The sequence below is a fragment of the Chiloscyllium plagiosum genome, chromosome 4, assembly GCF_004010195.1.
Source record: "Chiloscyllium plagiosum isolate BGI_BamShark_2017 chromosome 4, ASM401019v2, whole genome shotgun sequence".
Lineage (NCBI taxonomy): Eukaryota > Metazoa > Chordata > Chondrichthyes > Orectolobiformes > Hemiscylliidae > Chiloscyllium > Chiloscyllium plagiosum.
This window is the reverse complement of record NC_057713.1, coordinates 89,455,404-89,472,395: the sequence shown is the minus strand read 5'-3', so window position 1 is coordinate 89,472,395 and position 16,992 is coordinate 89,455,404. Positions and strand designations below refer to the sequence as shown.

At 40.5% G+C, this 16,992-nt stretch overlaps 1 protein-coding gene across 1 annotated transcript in view; it reads right to left on the bottom strand.

Moving 5' to 3' along the window:
* Positions 1-16,992, bottom strand: part of LOC122549191 (collagen alpha-1(XXI) chain-like) — a 173,905-nt gene that overhangs the window by 3,635 nt on the left and 153,278 nt on the right. The window contains exons 21-28 of the mRNA XM_043688582.1: positions 13,292-13,363; positions 12,899-12,934; positions 11,042-11,086; positions 10,892-10,924; positions 7,195-7,341; positions 7,042-7,096; positions 5,840-6,025; positions 417-494 (exon numbers count right to left, since the gene is read on the bottom strand). Of these exons, the coding sequence (XP_043544517.1) occupies positions 417-494; positions 5,840-6,025; positions 7,042-7,096; positions 7,195-7,341; positions 10,892-10,924; positions 11,042-11,086; positions 12,899-12,934; positions 13,292-13,363 (652 nt within the window). The remainder of the gene's footprint in view (positions 1-416; positions 495-5,839; positions 6,026-7,041; positions 7,097-7,194; positions 7,342-10,891; positions 10,925-11,041; positions 11,087-12,898; positions 12,935-13,291; positions 13,364-16,992) is intronic.

Sequence of the window (16,992 nt, the reverse complement as noted above, 5' to 3'; positions counted from 1 at the left end):
CCTATCGCATTTCCAACGCCCCTCCCCCAAGTCCCTCCTCCCTACCTTTTATCTTAGCCTGCTGGACACACTTTCCTCATTCCTGAAGAAGGGCCTATGCCCGAAACGTCGATTCTCCTGTTCCTTGGATGCTGCCTGACCTGCTGCGCTTTTCCAGCAACACATTTTCAGCATATCACAATAACATCAGCTAAGCATGTTCGACTTTCTGATTTTGCCTCTATGCTAAAATAACCTGGAAATCAGTGGCTAGCTTGCTAATGAAAGCACTTCCAAGATTAAAATTCATCTTATGGAAAGTCAGACATGATCTGACTCTGTACCAACACTTAGCATAATATGTTGGAACACTAAGCACACTCCATCACCTTACCTGTGTTTTTGTTTTAATTGTTTGCAGTTTTTCTAAACCTCACCTGATTGACCAGGCGGGCCAGGTAACCCTGGATGCTCTTCACCTTTCATGCCTTTAGCTCCTTTTGGTCCCTGCTCACCTGAAAATATTGATGAATTTTAAGATAATTTATTGCAGAAATTGGCATAAAATAATAGTTAATGCCAAGACATCATTATGAGAACCTTGGAAGATTGGTTTTAGCAGTACTGCACCACTTGAACTACACCTCATCTACTTGTCCGAAATGTTCCTCATATGTCACACAATGGTAGCAATTTGGAATGAGTAATAAAAATTAATGTAGGAGCAAAGAATCCTGAGAATTCAAGTCAATTCTATAAGATCATAGTTGATCTGTGGCCTAACTTCAAATAACTGCTTTTGCCTTCTATCCCTAGATTTTTCCAGCATCAACTGCCATTAGCAAAACAGAGGTCCAAGCATATGTAGAATATTTTCCTAACTTCACTTCTAAATGAAGTGGGTCTAGGCCATATGTCTTAGTCCTAGACTTCCCAATTAATGGAACTAGTTTTGTTCTATCCACCCTTTGTTTTCCCTTTAATATCTCAAACTACACTTCAAATTACTGTCTAACCTCCTAATTTCTGAGGTTTATTATCCTAATTTAACCCTGCAGACCAGGTATCAGTGTGGTACTCTCTCCTAGGCCAATGCTGTTTTGGGTTTATCTTGGATATAAACACAACCACCTTCTCAAAGACAACTAGGGACAGGCGACACATGCTGGCCAGCCAGCGACTTCCACATCCCACAGAAAAATACCAATCACACATGGGGGATGGTGAAATAGGTTCTTTATTTGAAGAGAAGACTATATACAGCCAAGTGAGATTTCTCACCATAGCTTAGGAAATGAACATCATTGATGACTTAACCCAGTCCTACAGTGCTCCTCATATCTGATTTTATGCCCATTTCACCAGGCAATATTCCACAGCAACTCACCACTCCCTGGATATCTGCTGAATGGCCAAATTCTTTGTGCCTGTGTTATCTTTGAAAGGCTGCTATGCACCTGGCCAAACACTGGCAATCTGGCGTTACCACTCACTGGCATTGGCATGATACAGCAGCTAGAAAGTCATGCTGCTAATGAGGCATAGCCAGCATGACTGACATTCCCTAAAACACACATACACATAGCCCCATTCTTTTAGCCTAGTCACTGTGGAACTGTAGTCACCAGGTTGTACAGTGTTCCTGTCCTGAAATCTATCCCACCTGAACAGAGAAAATAGGGTGGATAAAGATAAACTAATTCCACCAGCTGGGGATTCTAGAACTAGTAACCATATTCTAAAAGGAGAAAGTGTCATTCCTGATGAAAGGTTTATGCCCGAAATGTCAATTCTCCTGCTCCTTGGATGCTGCCTGATCTGCTGTGCTTTTCCAGCACCACACTCTCAACCATATCCTAAAAACTAAGGCCAGAGATGTTAGGAAGCACTTCTACACACAAAGGGTGGTAGATGTTTGGAACTCTTTCCACAAATAAGGTTGATAGTTGTTAGTTTGAAATCAGAGATAGATATATCTTTATTAAGCAAAGATATTGAGGAATATGGGTCAAAGGTAGGTCCATGCAGTTAGGCCATGGGTTAGCCAGGATCTCCTTGAATGGCAGAACAGGCTCAAGGGACTGTATGACCTACTTCTGTCCCTTTGTAATACTCTTCCTACGTCATAGCTACTCTGTCCCTAATGCCCTCTGGATACCCTCATCTGGTATTTGTCCAGTCATGGAACATACCATACAGGCAAGCAATTGGGGACAAATCTAAACATGAGCTTACAGACAGAAAAAGAGAACACAAACCAATACAGGGTACAGGTCACACTCAAAATTGCAAACCATATGCTGGCCTAGTGACGCTGACAGTCCTTGATGGTCTTCTACACTCAAATGTGCATCTACCAGATCCAGGTGTTGATCAGGTCCTGTCTGCTTGTACAGCATACTGCAGCTAGGTTTTGTCAAGCAAAAGGATAGCATCCTCCAACTTAATATGTTCGTCCTTCTCCCATTCCCTCAGCGTCAATCACATCACCTCATTGCCTGCTGTGATTGTGCAGATCACAGCACACCAGCATAATGCTCCACACTCTGTCTGATTATACTGGAGGGCCCCCTAGACAGGTTCTATCAGCAGAAACATGTCTACAGCAGCCCTATTGTCTACTCCACTGTGGCCCTGGCCATAACATAGGCAAAAACTGGGTGAAGTTGCGGCACCAGCTGATCAAAAGGAAGTGCCTGCTGTACTTCCACTCCCTTCCTATCCCAGACCCACCTCAACCGTGAAACATATTCTTGAATTCAGTAGAGTCCATTATCATACTACATGACTTTTGATGGAGTGATGTTCTCCTTGATATTCTACAAGTTATGGAGTGCCTTTGCTCAACATGCACCTCCTTTTAAATTATTCTCACTAACTCTACGTCATTGAGATGACAATGTAAGTTGGGCTAGCACCAATGGCATGTTGTAATCTGCCTCTGACTAGCATTTGAAGCCTATGCACATTCACTCCACATACATTACAAATGTGTGAAGAAGCAATTGCAAAGAAAATGTAGCTGGAATTTGCAAACAACACTTCACGTATTTCTGCTTCAGTATCCTAATGTCCAGGGGATGTGAATCCTGCACTTTCACCCATCAAACTGACATCAACTTCATCCATTGGGCATTGTCCCAACCGTTACACATCTAAAGAATGGCAAGTGATAGCCGTGAACAGAGCTCACGATGGTCACCATGAGCAATAGCTCTGCCTGGTCACCAGGTACCTCACCCTGAGCCTCCATGATCCCTTTCATCCCTCTGTACCCTGACAGCTCATTTCCACCTATATTGCCCTCCTAAATGTGGAGACCCATCACATGGAACTTCAGCTTCAACTGTCTTCCCTGCTCCTGATATTACACCTTAATGATGACTCACTCCCCTCTTGTGAAGGTCATAGTGATGGTCAATGCCAATAATCCACCTTCCTATAGCCTCTGCCCTTTGATGCTGTTCCATATACCCCAAACTTGAGTTAACTCATATTCTTGTCCTTGTTTCCACCTCCACAAATGTGTCTGTTTCCCCATCATACCCCTATAATCTTCCCCAACCTTATTGGCGGTGATCTCCCTGCTACCCCCGAATATATTCCTGCACCCTCCCTAACAACAGAATGACTCTCAGAACTACAGACCTTGGACTGATTTCCATAAGCAGGCCCCAGACCTGACTGACCAGACACCTGAACGGTTTACTTGCTGCTCATTGACTGACGATACATAGTTGCCCTGTCTGCTCTAATGGCCCTACAGAACAGAATGTTGCCCAGTCCATAGACTACATTTGGACAAATCTCTGGATGGTGAGTGCCCCAGGTTCTTGACTGACTGTGACCAAACCCCGGGACTATGTGTGAACTGTACCCCTGACTGACAGTACTGTGACCCCTAACTGACACATTCTATGTTGGCTTTCTGTGATCTGTGAAAACTGTGAGGGTGTTATTCCGTATTTAATTGTGGAGACTCAACTCATTTTTCCGACACACATTACGTCAACAAGATTTCCTGGTTTGTCTTCGCTCATTTCTTAAATAGTAAAGCAGCACTGGCATCTAATTTTTGAATTGAGAAAACCATTAAAATCCATACCCAGAACAACTATTTTCTTTGAAGTCCCGGGATGAAATCATGCAGTCCTGGGAACTTTTCACTCTTTCATGCCATCCTTCTCTCCATTACTATTAATTTGACTTTGTTAAATTTGATGAGTACCTTTTCCAAATTTCCTGAAAGGCCCAGCTTGTTCTCTTCTTTCCGTATAGTATACACTGGTGAAAAGTAATTTCTAATGTGTCTGGCACTTCCTTATTTTAAGTCAGAATACTGTAAGGGTCCATATTACTCTAAACCATCCTCTTTATCCTAAAGTAGTTGAAAACAGTTTTGTGTTGATTTTGAAAACGGTTGCAAATTTCTTTCTGGGTATACTTTATATACCTGTTTTATGAACCTTTGTTTCCTTTGTATTTCTTCATTTCCCAGATTCTTTATTTTTTGTTTGCATTTTTTATCAATTTCAGTCTTGTCCCTTACTCTATAAAGTTACGATAGTTGGTTTTTTGGCAACTGGAACATTTGCCTCTTAGTGAACCTTTTTTTAACTGGTTTTCACTTCCCAACACCACCCACCCCTCCTGCAAACATTCCTCATTCACTAGTTTAAAGGTTTCTATGACTGCCCTATTTATCCTCTCCACTGGGACTCTGGTCCGAGCTTGATTTGGGTGGAACCCGTCCCAACTGTACGGTTCTCTCCATCCCAGTATAGTTTAAGGAAAACAACAGTTTAGAAATTGGAAAGATGCCGTACAGAGCAGGCTTGGTCTGAGGAACATTGGATTGCATACATTATATATATGAAATCAGCAAGTTACAGATGTCCGTACAGTCATCACAGGCAGTTTGTCAGTAAAAATAATTTAATTCAATTTCAGATTTCTGTATTGTAGGAGAGCACTGAATATGATTGGGAATGAGGAGGAAAGGATTAAGGTGTCTGAGCTTGGGCCAGTAAATGTTCAACCAAAATTCGGGCAAGTACTTTTTATAAGGCATACCTGTTTGGTTGTGACCTCCCATTTTGGGATAGCCGTTTACACTGCAAGTAGAAGTGATTATCCTAGCACAGTCACAATGAGTTCGGAGAAAGGGACTTTAAACAAGTGTAGACCCTATATTGGCTACACAAAAGGTCAAACGCCTCTTCCATACACAGGCCCTGGACAGATCTATTTTTCCTTTACCAGTATGGTAAGGAATGCTTGCCCGATTACCATACCAGCTGCTTAGGAAATTGCCTTGAGCTTGAAACAAATGAGTGGCATCAGCAGATATCCTTTGGCTCAAGGAATGGAAATACTGGAAGTCACTAACAAATTTTGTCTGACAAATCCTGTATGTCAAAGGCAGGCTTTAAACAAGAGACATTCTTGCTAAACAGATTCAGAACACACCAGGGCTCCTGTGCAGGCAACCTTGATCGCTGATGCCTCATTACAAACTCTTTATGCACTTGTAAAGACACACAAACAATGCTGCACATTACCCAGGAGTATCCTCTCTGCAAGCTAAGTGATGGACAAATCACTTTAAACTCAGGACAGAAGTGGCTATCAGCTAGACTCAGGGATTTTCATTTGCCAAATACATTTGCCCTATCCCCCCAGCTGCTTTCTCATATCCTGCAGCATTTTCTCCTCGTTAGTTATACATCCAAATCCATTTTGAAAACAAATATTGAATCTGCTACCCCTCGCCACTAATTAGTTGTAAAAAAGCCAGTATTGGAACAACTTGTGTTGTGAACAAAGCCCCATGGGAAAGGTTTCCTGAATTTTATTGTACCTTTCATCCCTGGTAGTCCAGGTACACCAGGTAGCCCTCGATATCCTCGTCTGGCTGCCCTGCCTGGGTAGCCAGGTAATCCCCGTTGTCCTTGCTGTCCTGGCATTCCTGGTTGTCCAGGTGTTCCCTTAATTCCTTCACATTGACAGCTGGGCCTCATGCTTTGAAGTAATGATGGCAACTGAGCTGTATAGTTGAATGCAAAGGATATATTTACATCGCGCCTTTCACCATCACTAGATGTTTCAAAGCATTTTATGGGGATGCAATATTTTGGAAGTGTAATCCATGTTGTAATGTGGGACACATGTTTGCACATGCAAACTCCGACATTGTCACCATTGTGGGAATGGCCAGATAACCTGGTTAAGTGATGTTCATTGAGTGATTGATATTGATTGGAATATCAAACAGAGATAACTCCCCTGCTCTCCAAACAGCATTATTGACATCCATCCAAGCAGGAAGGTAGGGGTTTAATTTCTCATCTGAAAAACAGTGCCTCTGACAGTGCAGCACTCCCTCAGTACTACACTGGAGTGTCAGACATGAATTCAGAATCTTGTGATGCAGAAACAAGAGTGATACCAACTGAATCACATGTGACAGAAAATAAGATGGTATTTAAAAGTTTTCACTGCACATCACCATTCAGCAAAAATGCAGTATTAATGTGTTCAACACTCTCTATACCCTATTGATTTCAAGGAAAATCCTACAATAAGGTGGCACTGGCCTAAGGAAAGCACACATATTCAGGATGCCAGATCTTGTCTGCTACTCCTTTACCCCCACCCAGGGAATGTACTGGCAATGAGTAGGGACAGGACTTGTCTCTTGTGTTACAAGTTCCATGGTTGTCAACTGTTTAGACATGAAGAGCAGCTATAAAGTATATAATAAAGTATATAATAATGTATAATAACGGAAATGTTCAGCAAATTCTAGCAACCCATGCTCGACAGCTTTATTAGAACCGGAGCATCATTCCAGCTGTTTGGTCCACTGAATTCATTCCAGCTCTCTGTAGAATTATCCAATCAGTTCCAATCACCTCACCTATGCCCATAATCCGAGCAGTTTATTTGCCTCAAGTATTCAGCCAATGACTTGGAAATAGGAGTGAAAAAATATATTGCACTATCGGTCAAGCTGTAATAGTTCTATTTCAAGAAGTGAGACTGTAGTTTATATGTACTCACTGCGAAGCATGTCACTGCAAAGTTTCATTACCCGTTCATCCGTGACAGGCTTTGCCTTAATATAACAAAGATGAGTTAATGTACAATGTTATGTGCATATCCTATATGCCTCAAAAAGTTAATTCACTAAACTGGTATTCTAAATGCACTTACAGGTTTCCCAGGAAGTCCAGGAACACCAGGCAGTCCATATGGGCCTTCCTGACCTGAAGGCCCACGAGGTCCTATCGGGCCCATTAGACCAGGTTCTCCGTTCTTGCCACCAATTCCCCTTTCACCAGATGGTCCCACATTACCTTTCTAAGTTACATACAAGAAAAGTGCACACATTACATTTGAAGATATATCACAAGAAATGGAAGAGTAAGCCATATTAAGCCATACGGCTGAACTTCTACTTCAACACCAGCTTGACAGTCTATCCTTATGTCCCTTAATTCTTTAGAACTCAGTCTTGAATAAAGTCAACACCTGAGCAGTCACAAGCCCCTGGCGTTGAGAATTCTGAGGATTCATACTGAGTGAAGGAATTCTTGCTCATCCCTGTCCCAAATGGACAATCCCTTATCCTGAGATTATGACACTTCATTGTAAATTCTCCATCCAGCTTCTCAGTATCTACCCTGTCAAAACCACTAAGAATGTTGTATATATTAATAGACTCCCTCTCATTCTTCTCGAGAGTACACACAATATGCTACTCAATCCTTTCACATACGATAATCTTCTAATGTCAGAGTCCAGTAATCACACAGAAATTGTTTTACACCGAAAGTAGCCATTTTGACATCAGGTGTCAAATGTTCATCGCCCAATGGAAGTGAAAAATGGGTCATGAAATGGTGATATAATTATTTTGCTGGAAGAACAACTTCCTGAACATACATCATTCCTTTCATGTGGTGTTTTCATAGCTCAGGAAGATCAGGGTGTAAAACACGTATGTAAATCTTCAGTGATTGAGGTCCCATTCCACCAGCCATAAGAAAATTGCATTTCCTCCCACACGTAATTTTCACATACTGGTGTGGATTTGTAAAGCTGTGATATATAAAATAAAACCTCTGTTTTAAGTTCATGACCTTTGGGAAACCTGCTGAGGAGCCAGATACTAAGTAAAATTAAAATGTAACTGTTTGGACATCCTCAAATGTCACTATTTTATGGCAGGGATTCATCCTAGGGCCCTGACTTGCAAAGGTAAGTGGATCTTGCATTGACCAACAGTTGTGGATGTGCAACAATTTCCATTACCTTTTCCTTTGAAGTGCCATAATATATACTAAAAATGTAAAATAAAGTTCTGCTTGTATTATTTTTTGTGCTGTGATTTAAACTAACCACTAGCTCTGGCTATTACAGATTTCTGCCTTTGTAAGTTAAAAAATATATTTGTACCTATTGCTTTCCATTGATTGAGAGGCAATTTGCCTGAAAGGGAAATTAAACCATTCTTTGCTGTCAGTTTCAGACAATATGGCTGAAAGCTTTTGTTAGGATGGCACAATGGCTCAGTGGTTAGCACTGCTACCTCAGAATGCCAGGGACCGGGGTTCGATTCCAGCCTCGGGTGACTGTCTGTGTGGAGTTTGCACACTCTCCCCATGTCTGTGTGGGTTTACTCCGGTTTCTTCCCATAATCCAAAGGTATGCAGGTTAGGTGGATTGCATTCAGAGATTGTAGGTTACATGAATTAGTCAGGGGTAAATATAGGGTAGGGGAATGGGTCTGGGTGGGTTACTTTCAGAGGGTGTGGACTTGTTGGGCCGAAGGGGCTGTTTCCACACTGTAAGGATTATAATGACAGCTGAAACGACTATGAATGTATGATTGGGTTTCAATAGCTCAATTGGCCTCAGTTTAGCGTATGGAATGATTTGACACTTTAAGAAACTGGGATAACAGAAAATGTCTTTGGCATGGCTTCTTGTTTGCTTATATACCTAATAGGCAACTGAAAATTTACATTTTTGGTTACACACTAGCACATGTTTGGTTTATTTTCAGTATCTATAATAATGGGTTTGAATTCAGCGTGTTATTAGACTGTCAATGGCTTATTTTTCTCAATAATTTTAAAGTAATTACCATTGCTACTGCATAGCTCCTGAGGACAATACCCAATGTATATCAGGCGAGAGTCTATGTGGGATATATGGGAGGAATGAAGTTGGCAGGTGGGAAATCTGAGGGGAATATGGATGGGATGGGGGTTGCTACTGGTGAGGGCTTTAAATGCTGGAAAGAAGCTGAGCTACTGTATAGCAAATTGAAGCAGATTTTCTATCTTTTCCACATCCACACTCCATCATGGCTCCTAAAATGCATTGCAAACACAACTGTAGTGTGAAAAGGCAAACATCCCAGGCAAAGTTACATAATGTTGTGGCATTTTGGTAGGTGCAAGAATGCACAGGTTGACATGTTCTGATTCCACAGCAGATCCAGACAATGTCTATAACATGAAACATATTGATCTCTGTTCAACCTTCTCTTCATACCTTTCATATTCGTGATTTTAAGCAATTACTTTTCTTTTAGAATTCCTCATGGATGCTGCTTCAACAAAGGTTTGTGACAAAGAATCATATCGCAGAGGGAAACATCTAGAGGTCATTTTCACTAGTCACTAGGATGGCAACAAAAAGGCACTTAGTAAAAACTTACTTCTTTGGCAAAAATGGCACAGTGAAAAGCGTATTTTCCTTCAATCAGATATCAATGTTATTTTTAAATGTTCCGATGGCCTTTGTTTCAAACTTAACATCCCACAGCCTCACTTCATTCTCTGCAAAATGTTTTGTTCCACCAAACATCTATACCAAACATCTTGCATTTAATCTTGAAAAGAAAGTCTTGCATTTCTATTGTGCGGTTTAGGGCGTTCCAAAGTGATTTAAGCAAATTAAGAAGTGTTGCCATGTTGTTGTTACTTTAATGCAGGAGATGAGGCAGCCAGTTTGTACACAGCAAGCTCCTACAAATTGCAATTCAAGCATGACAAGACAATGCGTCACATGATGTTGCTTGAGAAATAAACATTGACCAAAGAGAACTTTGCTTCTCTTTCATTAAATTAATGGCATAGGATCTTTTACCATTTGGTATAGTAGAAAGGGCCTTCATTTAATGTCTCATTCAATAGATGGAATTTCCAACAATACAGCATTTACTCAGTGCTGCAGTAGAATATCAGTGTAGATTTATGTCCTCAAATCCCTGCAACAGACTTAAATCTTCAGCCTTCTGATCTTTGATTGTTATCTATTGAGTCACAGCTGGAGTTCTCTTGTCCAGGGCACCTGGAACACTTAAAATAATCTGCTTCTATTTATCCTGCCTAATCCCTTCACAAGGATGCTATGCTCCATCCAGTATTCACTCGAGATCCAGCCAAGGTGGGATCTGCAGATACATTTGAGGGGTGAGAAAGGGCAAAAGTGTAACTTTGGCTTTCACAACACCAGCTATGTCACTGCCACTCCAGGATCCCGCCCTGCTCCCACGTTCCACCACTCCCATATATCTAACTTCTTTTGGTTTCCATGTTTGGCTGCCTATCCAGTATTGAGGTGACCTGGAGCTGATGGGCTGTTCTGAACCATCTGATTTCTAGTTGCAGCCCACCAGCCAGTAATAATGAAGCATTGCCTACCCACCAATCAAAATTGAAGCAAGTCCCCACTGCTGAGGCTACATGTGTTGCTGGCTGTCTGCCTCAGGTTGCCTGTAAGGGAACAGCTACGTTTATATATAAGTTGGCAACGGACAGTAATTTTGATAGGAAAGTATTAGGCAGCAAAGTAAAGGATAATTACGTTTTATTTTGGTTAATTTGCAGACAATTACCTCGCCTTTTGCTCCTTTAGCACCAATAGCTCCCTGAGAAAATGTGAACACAGCAGGTTACTAATGAAACACTTTCATGAAAATAAATTACATTTGCAAACAGTGACATAAGTATATATTCCGTGCGCACAAACATTTCTTTTTGATTACCTGTGGCCCTGGTGAGCCAGGGGCTCCTTCTTTGCCTTTCTCAGCCTGGATGAGAAAATACATAATACTATTACATTCAAGTATACTCCCCTGGGTACAGCTCTCTGCCAACAATATCAAATCACAGAGTCACTCCTTATTTACAAGCAAATTTATCAAAGAATTGATTCATGATTTTATCACAAAAATAAAAACTCATCCTGTCTTGGGAAAACTTTCATCCAAATCAAAAATTGATTCACTAGATTAAAATATTCCAATGTCACATTTAACAACCAAGTTTACAGCACTAACAATAAATAATGCTTCATCAGGCATTCAGTCGTCCATGTGCTACAAGTGATGAGACAGTCTTAGAGAGAGTGGAAACAAGATTCAGGAGAATGGTCCCATAATGAGGAACTTTGGTTACGTGGGTTGATTTCTAAAGCTATTGCTGTTATCCTTGGAGAAGAGAACATTTTGGGCGGCACAGTGGTTCAGTGCCAGGGAGCTGGGTTCGATTCCAACCTCGGGTGACTGTGTGGAGTTTGCACATTTTCCCCATGTCTGCGTGGGTTTTCTCCGGGTGCTCCAGCTTCCTCTCACAATCCAAAAGAGGTGCAGGTCAGGTGAAGTGGCCAAGCTAAATTGCCCATACTGTTAGGTGCATTAGTCATGGGTAAATGTAGCAAAATGAGTCTGGGTGGGTTACTCTTCGGAGGGTCAGTGTGGATTTGTTGGGCCGAAGGGCCTGTTTCCACACTGTAGGGAATCTAATCTAAATTCAATATAAGTGTTCAAATTTATGCAAGGTCATGACCAAGGAGATAGGCAGAAACTGTCCTTGGTGGGTTGAATAATCATCTAGAAAATCCTGATGTGAGGTTATTGACAAAAGAAGCAACAGTGACATGAGGAAAGGTTTCCTTACACAGTGAGTGGTTAGAACTAAGAATGTGTTGTCCAAGAGTGTGGTGGCTGCAGATTCAGGCTTTTAAAAGAGAACTGCATAATAATGAGTAAAAAACAGGGTGACCCCCAACAAATTAAAATGTTATTGGAGAAATAGCTGGCACAGACAGAACTAGACAAATGGTTGACTTTAATGCTGTAACCATTCCATGATACAATGGTCATTGCTTTACAGGATACTTAAAATACCACATTTAATTCCATATTTGTTGATAATCAAAGTAACAGTTTTAAAATTATGGCAGGAGCAAATTAATGTGCCACTAATCCTGGAGTTGAACTGAACATACCATGGTTACTCATCATACTTCTTCTGTTGTCTTAGAAAGACTTGCAAAATGAATAATTCTGCTTTCTCTTTATCAGTTGCACTGAAGCAAAATCAGATATTGCTACTGGACTTTTCCAAAGGAGAATGGCAAAGCTTAAATTGAGAGTGGAGGGATCCATTGAAAAATGAAAATGCGAACAAAATCAATGACAGATTTGCACAGTGTATTAAAGAGCTTCAACACATTTTCAGTGTCATGAGGATTAGTAAGCATGAGACATGGATGCAAGATTATCAGCAAAGAAAAAAGAAACAAGATTAGAATAAACCCAGTGCTATGATATGGACACAATGCAAGAAGGAGTCATGGAACCATATTCAATTGCCATTCAAGTGGGAATTAGATAGATACCTGAAGTAGTTAAAAAATTTCATGTCTATGAGGAGACGGACAAATTGACTTTGCAAGGAGCCAGCATGGACACAATGGGTTGAAAGGCAATGGGTTGAAAGGCATTCTTCAGTGCTGTCTCACTCTATGGTTCTACAATGTTCAATAATGGTCCCACTTCTCTGAGCCAGATGCCATTAGTATTACTTAAAACAGCAATTAGAGAGGAAGTAATTAATACCTGGCTCCCTTTCCTCCCAGGATTTCCTGGCTCACCCTGTAAAATAATATTATATAACATGAAAGTGTTAAGTGTGAATATGTAAGTGGTAAAACTAAGATATTACAAGCTTTCATTAAAAATGTGGGTATACCTTTTGCTACAATGATTTTTGTCATTTTACAAACATTAACACATACTTTCATTTTAATTCCTTTTTGTAACATTATTATTCCAGTTGAAGAACCGTTTTTGTAAGCAATGATTTTATAAGCCAAAATCAATATGGAGTTGGTTTGGTCAAAATTTGGGGTTCGTTCAAGTTCAAACAAATACATTATTCAGAAGGTAGAATGCAATTTGGAACAGTATGTGAACTTCATGTTTAGCCCAGTCATGGATTTAAATCCCTACCTTATTTCCCTTTGCTCCAGGAATCCCAATTGGGCCAGTCTGGCCTGGAAGTCCTGGCTCTCCTCTTAAACCCTGCAAGTGTAAAAAAAACAAATCTGAGCTCCTATTAAACTGGGGACTATTTCTTGGCTACTGCTCTGTCATACAAGTTAAATATTGGACAGAAATAATGAATGATTAATGTAATTCATGCTGATAAATTCAACCCTTTGCAACCTCAAAATTGACAAATACTTATGCTGGCAAGCACAAAATTAAGTGGGTTTAATATATTGAATTATTTGTTTCTTGTGACACTCCATTCATACTAAAGTTGCTCCACATGAAGGCCCACCATCATTTGGCAGCAACTAGAGATGAATATACATGTCACCTATACACCAGCAACAAATTAAAAATATATGCACTGGGATGCCAAAATGTGCAGAGTTAAAATACAAGCTACACATAAAGGACTAGATTTTCAATGCAGCAGATGGGTGTAAAACTGGATTTGTGTGTTCCAAACTGCATGATTCCCATTTCCATTGAAATGAAATTCAGAGCTTACTATAATAGGTACAACATATTCAATAGGTACAACATACTCATGTGCAGCAAGTTCAATGCAAAATACAGGCTTGAACTGATAAATGGCAAGTAACATTCGTGCCACCACACAAGTGCCAGGCAAATATCATCTTCAACAAGGGAGAACCTAACTACTTGTCTTTGACAATCAGAGTCATAAGCATCCATTACCATCAATGTCCTGGAAAATGGTTTTTGATTCTGAAAGCATGCTGGGACATAGTGGTGGAATTTTCCCCTGCCTGGAGTACCATAGGCAATGATGAGAAAATTGGAAGAATAAGGCAAGAATGAAGATGTTAGAAGTTTTGTTCATTGAGTATAAATTTGCTGCTTTAAAGTTTAAACAATGACTTCAAAATCTCACCATTAAGGAGCAACTGCCCCATTTCCATGCATTTGCAGTGCAGTACTGCACCAACACCTTACTTGTACACACCACAGCTGGAGCTGACAAATGGGGTGGAATTTCTTGGATGCAGGAGAAATGGGGGATCGTTAGAAATCTTCTGAGGATGAAGCTGAGAAGCAAGGAGCAGTACATTGACCTGGAGTAACGTCCATGAGAGCATCATAGAGCAATGTGTTGTCTAATGTGAGAAACCAGAAAGAACTAACTCTATTTGCTTAACATTGTCAGTTAAATGGCAAGCAATTAGTGCAAAGAACAAATGGTCCCTATATTGTTGCTGAAAGGCTCTCACCTTTTCTGTTGCTGAATAAATGTTTCATTATCCATCTGATTGTATGCTTCATATCTGTGGGTGATCACATTTTCAAGTGTCCACACATTGCTGCTTTTTCTCTTAAATTCAGCAGGAAAAGTATTCAGTGAGACAGTGCACTAACATTGCAGGCTGCTAACGTTTCATGGCTCTTAAGGCTTCAACCAGCATATCATGTCTGAGTACTGTGCAGGGAAGTCCCTCATGATAGGCAGCAGATTGAGAAGAATCCTGAGGCATCTCCATTTGATCCATCCATCATTAGTTAGCCTTCAATATTTCCGAGTGAGTGTTAACTGCTATGCTGCCCTCACATGCTTGAGCATTCTCTAGGACAGTGCGAAAGGCAATGCTTTGTGCAGCTTTTCTCAGCAGATCAGTGTTATGAGGGAGATTGAACATGTGAACTGCCGATAGGACACCCCTAAGCCTTGAATTTGTGTAGATCCTTCTCCCTATTGGTACCTGAAGTCACTAACCTATCTCCCTTGAACAAGAGACACCTGGAGTGAGGTCAAGATCTCTCGTCCCTTTCTTGCTTTGCCACTGATACTGAGCACCAATGGCTAAAGTGATGGAGTGCAGATCCATGCACCTAGTTGGCTGACACTGGGTGCGCTCGACCTAGATTTCCATGGCTTGTATATATGAGGTGGGTTAGAACCGTTGAGTAGACATGATGCATGCAATGGCAAGAGTTGCAATACATGAGCCTTGGTGAGATGTGTGTGGAGAAGTTAGTTGAGGCCCTCAAGTGAGACGGAGAAGATGGTGACAGTTACTCTGGCAGAATGCATAAGTTTAACGGTCCTCTTCCTACAGTACCATGTGTTGCTTTTGACCCATGGCACAGCACTAATCTGGCCAGCCATCTTGGTGCAGGTTGGCTGTGACTGATTGTGTGACCTATTTTGCTGGTCAGCAGAATAAAACACTGTCACCTCTTCACCACCCAGCATCCACCAGCAGCCCCAGGACCCTGTTGGCAAAGTGAAGTGTCAGCTTCCCTTTCTGGGATGTGCTCTCAAGCAACACAGAGGAAGGACCAATTCCGATCTGAAATGGTGTGCCACTGGTGTAAATGGCCTGAATGCTTGAATTTCCTGACATTAGTGACAGTTCCATCTTTCCTGCAGTGTGTTTCCAAGAGAAGGGGAGTGCAGAGGCTGGATGTAAAATGATTAAGGCAAAGAGTGAAAGATTACACGAGAAAAGTTATTGATGGACTGGGTGCCATGCATCTCACTTGTCAGCACACTAACACAAAATCTGGAAGTTCAGTCCATTATTCAGCATGCAAATATGCAAAAATATATCAACTGATCACAGGATAGCTGAAGAATTACAAGTTGGATCTGTACACTCCACAGGCCACTGTGTATTTGAATTCTCTTAGATTAAAAGCTAGGCCAGGAATACCTGCTCTCCTCACTTGTAGTAGTGACATGACAGTTTGGGAATCCCATGGTTAAAGAGAGCTCCTGCGATCGTCAATGCTAATAGATGAGGACAGGAAGTTTTAAACTGACTACATTAATGTATTTCTGGCAAGAAGATTACCTTTGCTATACATATCAGTTACATTGCATTTATCACACATTATAATCTTCTGGGTGTTACATTTGTAATTTAACTCAAAAAACATTCTGGAGTACTGCTTTATGACAGGCTTAGTCGAAAAGGTAAATTCAAATCACCGCACTAAATTTACTCATTTTACTAAATATTTAATAAAAGCCTCTTTAACAGAGTTTGGTTTATTAGTAAACTGGATATTAATTGATTAAAAATTCAATTAGCTCTGAACTATATAATGTAGCTCATTAAATTATATTTTACACCCACCACTAATCATACTGTATTCTAAATTAAACCACATATGCATGATTTTTTTAAAAAAAATCTACTATTTTCCAGTTTTAGGGGAAACCAGAACAGAATGAGATTCATTGTAAGTGTGGAAAAGCAGAGTCAAACATAAGGTGTAGGGTTGGAAAAAGAAAACGTTCTACAAGATAAAAAGGGATTAGGCCTTTAATAATCAGATAAAAAATCTAGTGAAGTGATCCACCTGAGTACACAGAAGTAGAAACTCAAACAAGATGGACAAATTAGAAAATAGACTTATTGCCAAATGGTAAGGTTGAGTGCTCTTATCAAATAATAGAGTTCTGTGGAAAACTAAAGAGCTCAAATCTAAGAAGGAACTTAAAATGCACTCATTATACATCTGAGGCTAATGAAATCTCTGATAATAAGAAATCTAGAAAGTGATATAGAGATGTACACAGGGGCATTGGAAGAGCTAACAGGGAAGTTGTAAATTTTCAGCAGAAGATGTTTAATGAATTAGAAATTGTTTTATTTGCTTCAAAAAAGGTTGCAGTACTTATTGATGAATCACAG